This window comes from Monosiga brevicollis, genomic scaffold (assembly GCF_000002865.3).
Source record: "Monosiga brevicollis MX1 MONBRscaffold_5 genomic scaffold, whole genome shotgun sequence".
NCBI classification, from domain to species: Eukaryota; class Choanoflagellata; order Craspedida; family Salpingoecidae; genus Monosiga; species Monosiga brevicollis.
In genome coordinates this window covers 30,428-42,625 of record NW_001865042.1, presented here as the reverse complement: position 1 = coordinate 42,625, position 12,198 = coordinate 30,428, and the positions used below count along the sequence as shown (strand labels likewise).

At 55.0% G+C, this 12,198-nt stretch overlaps 3 protein-coding genes across 3 annotated transcripts; 1 reads left to right on the top strand and 2 right to left on the bottom strand.

Moving 5' to 3' along the window:
• Positions 1 to 295: 295 nt before the first annotated feature.
• Positions 296 to 2,387, bottom strand: MONBRDRAFT_6586 (uncharacterized protein; the record flags this gene model as incomplete). The annotated part of the gene is made up of 3 exons (XM_001744006.1): positions 296 to 475; positions 559 to 1,558; positions 1,945 to 2,387. 3 exons carry the CDS (start codon positions 2,385 to 2,387, stop codon positions 296 to 298), a joined length of 1,623 nt encoding a protein of 540 aa, XP_001744058.1.
• Positions 2,388 to 2,581: 194 nt separating this feature from the next.
• Positions 2,582 to 7,787, top strand: MONBRDRAFT_23745 (uncharacterized protein; the record flags this gene model as incomplete). Its single annotated transcript, XM_001744187.1, has 11 exons — positions 2,582 to 2,635; positions 2,740 to 3,272; positions 3,461 to 3,587; positions 4,153 to 4,251; positions 4,361 to 6,220; positions 6,322 to 6,498; positions 6,574 to 6,704; positions 6,846 to 6,945; positions 7,028 to 7,203; positions 7,269 to 7,353; positions 7,581 to 7,787. 11 exons carry the CDS (start codon positions 2,582 to 2,584, stop codon positions 7,785 to 7,787), a joined length of 3,549 nt encoding a protein of 1,182 aa, XP_001744239.1.
• A 701-nt stretch (positions 7,788 to 8,488) lies between these two features.
• MONBRDRAFT_15561 (uncharacterized protein) lies at positions 8,489 to 9,337 on the bottom strand (the record flags this gene model as incomplete). Its single annotated transcript, XM_001744005.1, has 1 exon — positions 8,489 to 9,337. A coding segment is annotated over one exon (849 nt), but the record flags the coding sequence as incomplete, so codon positions are not given.
• Between the last annotated feature and the right edge of the window lie 2,861 nt (positions 9,338 to 12,198).

The window sequence follows — 12,198 nt, the reverse complement described above, 5'->3', positions numbered from 1 at the left end:
CACCACCTTCAACAGTCGAAGGAGAACCGCTTGTTTCTCGAAGGAGAACTGCTCGAGTCTTTTTATTATTATGATCGTCTCTTGTGTCAATCTGAAGCCACTCGTGGAATTGCCGTCCAATTGAATATTCTTCACGTGCTTGACGTCAAGACGTGCTTCAAGAGCCGGGCACGAAGCTGGCAGCCTTGGCAAGGCCAAGGATATGATGATCTTTGAGCATGCTCAAAGTAAAAACACAATCAGGTTTTTAATTACATGTATCCCATTCGATTATGCAGAAGCCGTCTATTGTGCTCTAGCGCCGCAGGACACTGCTCAGCAGTCCAGGTCGCTGTGGTCGCTCTTCCATGGCTTGCCGCACCAGGTGCAGATAATCGTCTTCGCCCAGCATGGCGAGCTCTCGACTGGACGGAAAGCGTTGCCGACCAAGCCGGTAGGCCGAGCGGTATACTCGTTGCTCTTGCCCCGGGTCGATCTGACACAACAAAAAGTTTGTGTTAAGATGAGAGAAAGTTGCGTTCGAATTTTCGCGAAAAGTAGTGAAAGACTTTCACGCACCTGACCGTTCTTGGCCAACACCGTGTGCACCATCTGACGCAGCTGCGCCCAATTGTGCGCAAACGGGAATAGCATGAGGGCAAGCGCAAGAAGGACCGTGACAGAAACCACTGTATGACAAACCTTGTTGGGGAAGGCGTCTTGGGTTGTGGTGCTGGTCGCCGCCTTTGAATCAGGGCTGGGGCGTGGGGTGGGCCTGGACGGCGCGTAGTTGGGCGGTGTGGACTGAGCCAAGGAGCGCGTAGGGGCGGGCGCAGTCAGGGAATTGAGAAGCGAAGCCACGTTTTGCGAAGCCGTGGCAACGTTGGTCGACAGCGCTTGCTTGTGGGTGTGGTGGGAGGGGTCAGCTGGTCGTGACGTGCGCGACGCTGACGAATAGGGTGGTGGATACGACGGTGGTGGTGGTGGGACCAAAGTTCGCACCGGGGGCGGGGGAGGTGCAGCACGCACAGCGCTCAAGCGTCGGCCTGCATCAGCCACGGCTGCAGTGCGATGCTGAGCCTTTGCCTGAGCAGCTGCAAGCCGCTGTCGGACGACATTGGCGAGACAGGCATCGCAAAGGTGCTCGGGGTGAACGTGGTCGAGCACGGTCTGACACGACCGGCAATGGTAGCTTTCTCGTTCGCGTTGCAGCCGTTGACGGCGATCATCCAGGGATTCGCTGGCTGTGGTTTTGGCACGCTTGCGACGCGGTGTGCGCACAGTGGCACGTCGGGTTGCATAGGCGGTAGCCGGGCCGGCGCGCTGAGTGCGGAGGCTTGACCATGATCGCACACGGGCTGGCTCAGCCTGAGCCGAACGTGCTTGAGCATTACGCTTGCGCCGACGGGGGGACGAGGCGGCCTGCTCTCGCATGGGCTTTTCGACTGAAGCCGCACCCTCTGCCGCACTTTCGCCTATCAAAAGGGTTCGATAGCATAACGAGGAAGGGGCATGCGTCCCGTTGGGAAAGAGGACAAAAACATTGTGCAGGGAGAGCAATACGGTTCGAGTCAGAGAGCTGACAAAGCAGCATGACCAACCTTGTGCGGCACGGGAGGCCGCGGGCGATGCCGCTGTTGCGGCGGCTGCTCTGGTTTGGGCGGCGTCAAGGCAAGCAGTGCAAACCCAAACCTCGTCATCCGCTGGTAGCGTGGTCAAGCCGACGCAGTGGGGATGGTAGGATCGCTCGCAAGCATCGCATTCAATCAGTATATTGTGATATGGTAGGTGAGGGGCCAGTTCGGTGCGGTGACAGTGATGGCACAAGCTATCGTAGTCTAGCTCGCGACGCTGTCCGAGACGCGAGTTGGGAACACACACGGAGAGCAAAAAGCAGAGGCAGACCGGAAAAAAAAAAGAATTATCAACACGCGTGTGCAACCAAGGGGAGTTGTTCATGCGTACCGATCCATCGACGACGACGGCGGTTGGAAAGCAGCGGTCGAGGGGACAGCAACTGGCGCTCGCCGAAAACCATTCTGCACCAGACCACGAAGACAGCCATTCGGGATGGCAGCGCAAGGCATGAAAGCGGGCTCATGACGTGACGCATTGGAACGAAAAAGGGCAACGAGCTTCGTACCATTGATGCAGCCAGAGTGATATGCGTGCCCGCATGGCTGCAGGACGGCACGCAGCTCCCTCGCCTCCACGTGTGCCCCGACGGCCGGCACCGCAGAGAGACAAATCGCACACTGATCCTCATCGTCATCAGCCACTGCCTCGCCACTTGGTTCTGCCCGTTGCGCCTTGACCACAGCCCCACCCTCACCCTCAAACCGTGCCGGACTTCCCACCTCGCTCACCGCGCCCCCAACGCCGGCGCCCCTTTCTCTTGCCGTCTCCATCACCGACGAGGCCTCCACAAGAGCTGCACACAATTGCTGACATTAACCGCTGACATTAATAGCTGACAATAAATGGTGACAATAAATGATGACAATGATGCGCTGGCGGTGTGGGTCGTCGGTGGTGTGGGGCCGGTGTCGGTGTCGGGTGGAGTCTGGTCATTGTGGTTTATGGCGATTGTTGGATGCGTTGGATGTGTTGGATGCGTTGGATGTGTTGGATGTGTGGGATGTGTGTCTTGTGTACGGTTTGCCATGGCACTTGGTGCGGTTGCAAGTCAGTTGGTGCGATTTCAGTGCAGGCACGACCTCGTCAAACTTGGGCACAGCGCTCTCACATGTTGTCACATAGAGTACACAGTCCCTTCTGACTGTGTGTGTGTGTCTCTCTCTCTGTCTGTCGCTCTCCGTCTCTCTCTTTGCTCTCTCTTTGCTCTCTCTCTGTCTCTCTCTCTCGCTCTGTCTCTCTCTCTCGCTCTGTCTCTCTCTAACTCTCTGTCTCTTTGTCTCGCTGTCTCTCTCTCTCCCTCCCTATCTCTCTCTTCTCTCTCTCTCTCTCTCTCTCTCTGTCTCTCTGTCTCTCTCCCTCCCTATCTCTCTGTCTCTCTTATTTTTCTGTCTCTCTGTCTCTCTCTCTGTCTGTCTCTCGCTCTCTCGCTCTCTGTCTCTCTGTCTCTCTGTCTCTCTCTCTGTCTCTCTGTCTCTCTGTCTCTCTGTCTCTCTCTCTGTCTCTCTCTGTCTCTCTCTCTCTCTCTCTCTCTCTCTCTCTCTCTCTCTCTCTCTGTCTCTCTCTCTCTCTGTCTCTCTCTCTCTCTGTCTCTGTCTGTCTGTCTGTCTCTCTCTCTCTCTCTCTCTCTCTGTTTTTCGTTTGCCTTATTTCGGCCAGTTTCTTTTTCCGTTTGCCTCATCAAGAAATCAAGCTGGCGGTCTTTGGGCCTTGGACCCCAAACGCGCACGAGGTCGATGCTCAAATTGATTCTTCGAGAGATTGGCTGGTGGTATGGCCTGCTGACGCCATACATGAGGCCCGCGTGCGCCACGCTTGCGGGGCCTGCGTTTGCGCACGGTGCCAGGTGCAATCGATACCGAGTTGCTCATCATCTGCTCACCGTTCTTCCCTTACAGCAACTGTCGCCACTGACCTGTCTCTTGTCTCTTGCCATCGGCTACACGCGATCGAGCCCCCTCCCTGGCGCTCTGGTACCCGATCTTGCCCTTGGCCCACTGCCGCCCTGTGTCTTGGCCCTCTGCGCCGCCCATCGAGTCCGAAATCGCACGCCGAGTCCGACACCACGTTGGTCTGACAAAGACGTTTGTCTGACATCTGCATCGTACGTTTTGTCTGACAACTCTTGAGGGCCCGCCTCCCCCGTGCCGTGCTCCATATGTTCGTGCATCGGATCCCTGTGCGCCTTGGCTGGTCTTGTTGAACACATGACCGCGCAGACGCATGCAGATGGAAGGGTGCTAGTATGAATGTGTATGTCAAGCCTAGCGGTGGTGTAGCTCACGCTGGGATGTTGCGTCGTGTTTTTTAGAAAGATCGCCAAAGTTGGAAACACAGCCATGTCGTCCTACTCGTTTAAAAACGCGGATCAAAAAACGCTCTGGGAACTGGATCCGATGGAAGAGTGGCAGCAGTGGTCAGCGGAGCGCATCCGCAAAGCAGCACGATTTAAAAACTCTGTGAGCGTTTATTTATTCAATTTGCCGGAACCTTGTTGTTGCTCGTCCCAACTCTCTCATGTACAACATCCCTGCATAGAACGACTGGAGACCGCTGCACAAGGCTTACAGCAACGGGCGCACAGATGTTGCAAGGATACTTATCAAATGTGGCGTACCCCGTAACGTCAAGACGAAGGTGTGCTTGCCAACCAGCTTCCGATACCGGTTTGCACGACCCCTGTTTTTCGGCCCGCACCAAGGCTTATAAGCGCGGGCCGCTGTGCCTCGGTCATTTGGATCCGTAGGGTAAACGGACGCCGCTTGACCTCGCAAAGCAACGAGGTCACTACGCCAAAATGAAACAGATGGAGAAAGACATTTCTGAGTCTGATTCCGCAACACCTGTGGCGCCTCTTTCTGAAAAAATCACACCCTTGACGTTGGGCACGCCAGACACCGAGTCATCGCCAGACATCGAGGCATTGCCTGACACCGAGGCATCGCCAGACACCGAGGCATCGACAGATACCGAGGCATTGCCAGACACCGAGGCCTCGCCAGAAACCGAGGCATCGCCAGACACCGAGGCATCGCCAGACACCGAGGCATCGCCTGATGCAAAGGCTTCAACCCACGAGTGGGAGAGGCTTTTTGATATCGTTTCCAAAGCTTGCGACAATGAGGACGTGAAAGAAGAAATTCAGAATATTTCCAAATGGAAGGATTGGAGTATCGGACTGCCAGTGATCCAGGACATGAAAACAGCCGTAAATCAGATTGCCGGCAACGCTCGTATCCTGCATGACAAGATGAAGAAGGCCAGCGCTGATCAGAGTCGGACGTTGCATGATGTTCTGACGGAATACAAGACGCTCACAACCGAAACCAACCTCAAAACACTGCGAAATGAACTGTCCACCGCCATGCCCAGCGCTCCAGACGATGTTTTGCTCTTTGGCAGCATGATATTGTTCATTATTGAGGACTTGGACGACACCGCCCGTGCTCAACATTCACATCCGTGCTCTGCAACCGATTCTGCGACATCGTCTCTCGAGAGCTTTTGCCAAAAAGAAAGCGATTCGAAACGCAAGATGTACGCAGATCTGTGGCAAAGCCGCAGGGCTGGTCTGCAATTCAAGCAACAATTTGAGGACCTTCTTTGCTGGCAAGCAGATACATGCAGCGCGTTGGACGATTGTATAGAACTTTGCCCTGAAGTGGATGCCAATTTCTCCGTCGAGCACGTTACAAAACTGGGAAGACGACTGAATCAGCATTTTCCGCCTTTGCTGATACTCCTCCAGCCTTTTCAAAGTCTCTGTGAGAAACAGATGCATCCCAGCCTGGTGAACGGCCTTCCAAAAAGTCTCGCGTTTGAGCTTTGGGCTGAGATTGATCAGACGCTGACACTGTCTAGCCTAGGCCCTCTTGCCCTTGAATACAAGGACAATCATGAGGTCTACCAAGCCAAAGCAGCTCTGCCAAACTCTGATCAGAAACACTTGGCCGTCAAGAAGTACGCCTTGGCTCGACAACAGAAAGAGGCCCTGTGCCGCACGTTTCTGCATGAACTCTATGTCATGCGCAAACTAGAGCATCCACACATCATTAAAGTTTTTGGGGCGTTTGTGGATGAACACAATGGCCAGCCAGGTGCCTTCTTGGTGCAACCGTGGTGTACGCAGGGGGATCTGCAGCAGTGGCTCCACAAGGTACGCCAACAGGCTACTTTGAACGTCATTGAGAGGCTCATGAACGAGTTGCGTTCAGCCTTGGGCTTTATGCACAGCAAAGGTCTGGTGCACCGAGATGTCAAGCTCAGCAATGTCATGTTGGACGGCGAGGAAGCATGTCCTAAAGTGTGCCTTGGAGACTTTGACATTTCAAAGGCTGCGGCCAAATCTACACTGCTGTCGGGGACGACCACAGCATCGATGGGCACAAAAGGCTATGTAGCGCCCGAGGTACTGTTTGCCGTAAGTTCGGTGGGCGCACGACCATCACAGGATGCCTTTTCCTTTGGCTGCGTTCTCTACAACACCTACATGTTTCCACAGACCGTCCCTCCTGCAAAGTCCCTAAGCGATGAAGTTGTGGATCGATGCCAATGGGATTTGCAAGCAGACGCTGCTTCATTCAAATTTGCGCACCTAGCTGCGGAGGTCGGTGTTGCACTCCATGCGCGCATTGCCTCTTCCAGCTCACAGTTTAAACTCGTTCATCACCCCTGGCCCTGCTGTGTTCTGCTCTTTTACCTTTGAAGATGCGCAATCCAAAGAGTGAAGTACACACGGAAATGCGGGCGCTGCTTTCACCGGATTCGAGCAAGCGTCCCAGCATCTTGGAGACCGCCCTGGTACCACGCCAGCCTTCTGCCACGGCCCAGATTGGGTCGGCTATTGACGTCTTACGTGAGGCGCCCAGTGAGCTCATTCCCGAGGTTTGTTGCTTGAGATCGGCGCCACGCTTTGGTTCTCTTCACTTGCAAACTGATGTGTGCTTGATGTGTGGCTAGGTGGCCAACTTCTTAAAGCAGTTGTGTACTGATGAGCAAGGTTGTCCAGAGATCAGGGTACGATGGGTTCAAGCTGTGCACAATCCTGTGCTGTGGGAACGTTACAGCACCAAGCGACAAGAGATGCTCAAGTCCGACGCGACTCGAAAGCATTTTCCTTGTCTCAAAACAGACACATTGGATGCTCTTCCAGGGTTTCCTGCCTTATTCCGACAAAAGCCTTGTCAGGAGCGAATGTTGCTCCACGGCATGCCGAACGATCCTTTGCTCAGCGACAAAATCATTCGCCTAGGCTTTGACAATCGCTTTGCTGGCAGCCACGCTGGTCGCCGCTTTGGGCTTGGTATCTATTTGACCGACGACCCAGTCAAGGTAGGTGGCGTTGGCTTGCAAAGGCGTGTACATGCTGACGCTCGCAAACCTCGGCTTACGTGATGTGTCAACATGAATATAGAGTCATCAATACACCGAGCCTAGACAAAATGGCGAGCGCGTGCTCATCATCGCGCGAGCCCTGCTCGGCCATGCTTACGTTCATGCCTCGCCTCTTAAAGAGGCGCACGTTCATGCCTCGCCTCTTAAAGAAGCGCTAGCCCCTCCGCTGCTGCCCGACGCACCCAACAATGAGAGGTGCGTAAGCTCAATTTTGTACAACTGGTGCACGCCACTCATCCGTGCTCTTCTCGAATCTGTAGATATGATTCCGTCATTGTTACGCCGCCAGGAGAAGCTTCTGAGGTGGTCATTTTTGATAATGCCCAAACATATCCAGAGCTCATCGTCTACTACTCTGCTGCGTCACCTGCTGCGGGAAAGGCGCGAGCCCAGGCTCAAGAGCGCCGCTGAGAAGGCCGCAACGTGGGCATTGCACCCGACGCCACAAGGCCTGGAAGGCCATGACTGGCCCAAAAGAACAACAAAAAACCAATGCAGTTCACGTTGTATTTCAAGCCCCAGTTTTGCAATGCTTTGGCATCTGCTCGTAACGGTGTTGGAATGCTTTCCAGCTGCTTTTGTGGCGCTTTCGGAAGTGTGTGTGTGTGTGTGTGTGTGTGTGTGTGTGTGTGTGTGTGTGTGTGTGTGTGTGTGTGTGTGTGTGTGTGTGTGTGTGTGTGTGTGTGTGTGTGTATGTGTGTGTATTTGTGTGTATGTGTGTGTGTGTGTGTGTGTGTGTGTGTGTGTGTGTGTGTGTGTGTGTGTGTGTGTTTGTGTAGAGCCAGAGGGGTAGGCCTTGCTCACATATAAAACAAAGGGTGGATCAGAGTTTAAACACCCAAGGTGCCTCTCGACGCGTTCACTTCTTTTGCCATATTGATCGTCGGTGTCAGGCGCTGCTATCTGGTGCCGTCGCCGATCCCAAAGAGCCACGTTATTCAGATTCTTCATCATTATGATCAGTGGCAGCAGCAGCACCATGGCCAGGGATGACGTGCATGAGCGGCTTGCGGTGGACGCAGGGATCGAGAGGACATGGCCATGGATTGAGATAAGAAAATTCCAAAAAGACCAGTCTGAGCGACGACTTAGTTGACATGTTTGATTCTTGATTCTTGAAAGCAAACAAAGCGCCGCACCAACCCAACGCTCAGATCTTAGAGATGCCGCGCCGGCGCAGCATCGCTGCCGTCATGGGCTTGGGTCAGCAAGACCCAGAGCTAGAGCCAGAGGGATAGGGTTAGGACTATCGGATAGGGCTAGGGCTGGAGTTTGGATTCACGCGAGTAAAGGGAAATCATCACAACACACAACAACTACAAAATAGGGTGTCACCTGCACTCTGCGGCAGCCACGCTCTGCCAAGGACAGCCTTGACGGGACTCAATGAACGTGTCTAGTCGGTTCGATTGAGACGTGAAAAGGGAAGCAAACGATTTTTCTTTGTTCAATGTAATTAAAGATCGAGCGCAAGCACAAATTATCGGGCTGCCTTTAACCGCCGAACAGCCGCTTGAACATGGCGAGTGTCCGGGTGCGCCTCCCCCAGCGTCGTCAATCGGATCTTCAACGCCTTGCTGTGGTACTCGAGCGCCTGATCGTACTGGTCCTGCTCGGCGTAGATGTTGGCCATGTTGTTGTAGATGCTGGCCGTGTGCGGATGCGCCTCGCCTAGCGTCGCCAATACGATCTTCAACGCCTTGCCGTTGTACTCGTGTGCCTGTTTATACTCGCCCTGGCTTTTGTAGACACTGGCCATGCCAGCGTAGGTGGTGGCCGTGTCCGAGTGCGCCTCGCCCAGCGTCGCTAAGAAGATCGTCAACGCCTTGCCGTAGTACTCGAGCGCTTGCTCGTACTGGCCCTGGTTTTTGTAGGTGACGGCCATGTTGTTGTAGGTGCTGGCCGTGTCCGGGTGCGCCTCACCTACCTTTACCGATCGGATCGTCAACGCCTTGCCGTAGTACTCGAGCGCTTGCTCGTACTGGCCCTGGATGTCGTAGATAACGGCTATGTTGTTGTAGGTGGTGGCCGCGTGCGGGTGTGCCTCACCCACCGTTACCAATCGGATCTTCAACGCCTTGTCGTGATACTCGAGCGTCTGCATGTACTGGCCCTGCTTGGCGTAGACATTGGCCATGTTGTTGTAGATGCTCGCCGTGGCGGGGTGCGCCTTGCCCACCGTCGCAAATACGATCCGCAATGCCTTGCTGTGGCACTCGAGCGCCTGCTCGTACTGGCCTTGGTAGTCGTATACAAGGGCCATGTTGTTGTAGGTGGTGGCCGTGTCCGGGTGCACCTCACCCAGCGTCGCCAATCGGATGTTCAGCGCCTTGTCGTGGTACTCAAGCGCCTGCTCGTACTGGCCCTGTTGGAGTAGACGTAGGCCATGTTGCTATAGGTGGTGGCCGTGTCAGGGTGCGCCTCGCCCACCGTCGCCAATCGGATGTTCAGCGCCTTGCCGTTGTACTCGAGCGCCTGCTCGTACTGGGCCTGCTTGGAGTAGACGTAGGCTATGTTGCTATAGGTGGTGGCCGTGTCCGGGTGCGCCTCACCCACCGTCGCCAATTGGATCTTCAATGCCTTGCTGTAATTCTTGAGCGCCTGCGCATACTGGCCCTGGTTCCTATAGACAAGGTGGTGGCCGTGTCAGGGTGCGCCTCGCCCACCGTCGCCAATCGGATCTTCAACGCCTTGCCGTAGTAGTCGAGTGCTTTGTCGTACTGGCCCTGCTCGGCGTAGACAAGGGCCATGTCGTTATAGGTGCTGGCTGTGTCTGGGTGCACCTCACCCACCGTCGCCAATCGGAGCTTTAAAGCCTTGCCGTAATACTCCAGCGCCTGCTCGTACTGGCCCTGGTTGTCGTAGACACTGGCCATGTTATGGTAGGTACTGGCCGTATCCAGATGCACCTCGCCCAGCGTCGCCAATCGGATCTTCAACGCCTTGTCGTAGTACTCGAGCGCTTGCTCGTACTCGCCAAACTGCAGCAAAACCCTTCCAATCTGCATGCAAAAGTCTGCAAACCTCACCCCCTCGCCGTCCTCCACCTCTCGAGCTCTGGCCGCCACAAGCGCCTGCTCCAGGCACCACGCCCGCAGCTGTGCCTTGATTCGGGCATTTAGCTCCGCCAGGCCCAACGTTGCCTCTACCGTCTGGAATATTATGGCCCGGTCGCTAGCCTTGAACGCCTCGGCCTTGTGCGCCTGCACCCGCACGAGCATGGCCATCACCTCGCCGCCGTCCTGTGCCAAAGCGTCCACAAACCCGTCGACTTCGGCCTCGGGCAGCCGGATGTCCAGCTGCACCTGCCCATTCAAGGCGTGCATCATTTCAAAGAGGCACCAGGCCCGGGTCATGGGCACGGGGTCTCGCCAGGGGCTCATGACCAGCAAAACCCGCCCGATCTCCTTGATGTTCTCCTGAAACGTGTTGCACCACCTGCCAAACCAAAGGCCGTCAGTACCACGGCCAGCCTGCAACCTGGCAAGCACCGAGAGACGTACCACTCGTAGGGGAGGTCGGCAGCAACGTGTTGGTTGTTTGGCACGAGGTCGAGCCAGTAGTAGGCGCCCGGTGCCTCCGTGCGCTCATGGTACAGCACCGTGGCCAGGGTCGTGGCAAAGCTGTACTTCCAGGCGTGGGAGACAAACACGGTGGCCGGTGCCAGGTGGGGCCGTTGTGCGGGATCCTCCAGGAGCAGATCGACCCAGGCGCAGCTGCGGGCCTTGGTGAGCGGCATGACGTAGAGGGTGCAAATGTCCGAGGTGGTCAGCTTGTCAAACTCGTCACCAAACTGCTGGCGGAGTTGGGTCTCGAGTCCGCGGAGAAAGGCGGCGCTCACCCCAAGCAGGGCGCGCTCCGAGCCTGGGATGGGAGTGAAGGGGGGGGGGGGGGGGGGGGGGTGGAGAGAGAGAAAGACAGAGACGGGGTGATTGACCTGCCGAAAGGTCGGCCTTCGCCCTCGAAGGGCTTTGGGCGGATCACCTCTTTTCCGGCTCTGGCAGCAGCCCATGATGGAAGAAAACGCAAAGTGGGCGTGTCCCGCGGCGGAAAACACGGCCAAGACCTGACATGTAAGCGAGCGTCATGTGGAAAGCACAATCCGCCAGTCCGAATGACACAAGGCATGTAATAGGGTACATCCGATGCAGTCAAGAGTCCTATAACTTGAATTTCTGACAAATGAAGACCATGACCGATGGTGAGGGGAGTTTACTCCTGTGACGCGCCACGACGCTACAGCCACGAGTGCCATAAAAGTCTGACATTACATGTACATCCGGATGTAGATAGATTCATTCTGGTTCTCGAGTTTCAGCGTGATCTTTATCGATGTCTACCAAAGGTGCCTGCAAAATATGCTGAAACAAAGTGCTGGAAGCTCATTTGCCTCTTGAAAAAGTCTGCCGCTAGGCATGTGTGTGTGTGTGTATCCGGATGTGTGTATCCGGATGTGTGTGTGTGTGTGTGTTCTTGTGTGAGCTCAAGCTGTTTAATATGGAATACACACACATCCCTGTCCCAGACTTTAAGAGTACAAGTACGCTCTTGTTGTTTGGCCAAGGCAAAATCCTCGGGTAGATGATGCATCTTGTGGTCCTACTACTGGGTTAGCTTGACGATCTATACCAGGATTGCGAAGTAAGCAAGCAAGTCATACAAGCAACTCTCAATTTCATTGCACCAGCCCACGATGGTAACGACCAGCATACAGTCTCACTTGCTTGAGTGCAGGAAGGTTCCCGTCATCCAAGACATTGCTTGGGTCAAGCCAGATCCCGCTCTTGCAGGCGCAATTTATCCCACAAGACTGGTCGCCAGGCCGTTTACCCAGAGCTACCCCGAGTGACCGGTCACTTGCTTCTGCTTGTAACTTTCGTTTTTTTTGTCTTGCTTGTCAGACGCTTACGATTATTATTGATGACGAAAATTCAAGTAGCTGTGAGTTGTGTTTGAATAAAGCACCGATATTCTGCTCCAGATCCGTCAGCAAAGCCTTATTCCTAGTGCTGGCTTTGCTTGCGCGGCCAGTCTTGCAAGCAGCTCGCTCCATGCAAGCACGGGTAGCGTTTTTTTGGCCAAGGGCGCATCTCATCCACTTGCATTTTATTTTCATTTTGCTGCTTCATCGTCCTGCAAAGGCACCGTGTTGCTTGGTGTGTCAAGGTGCCGGGCCTCTTCAGTCTTGCT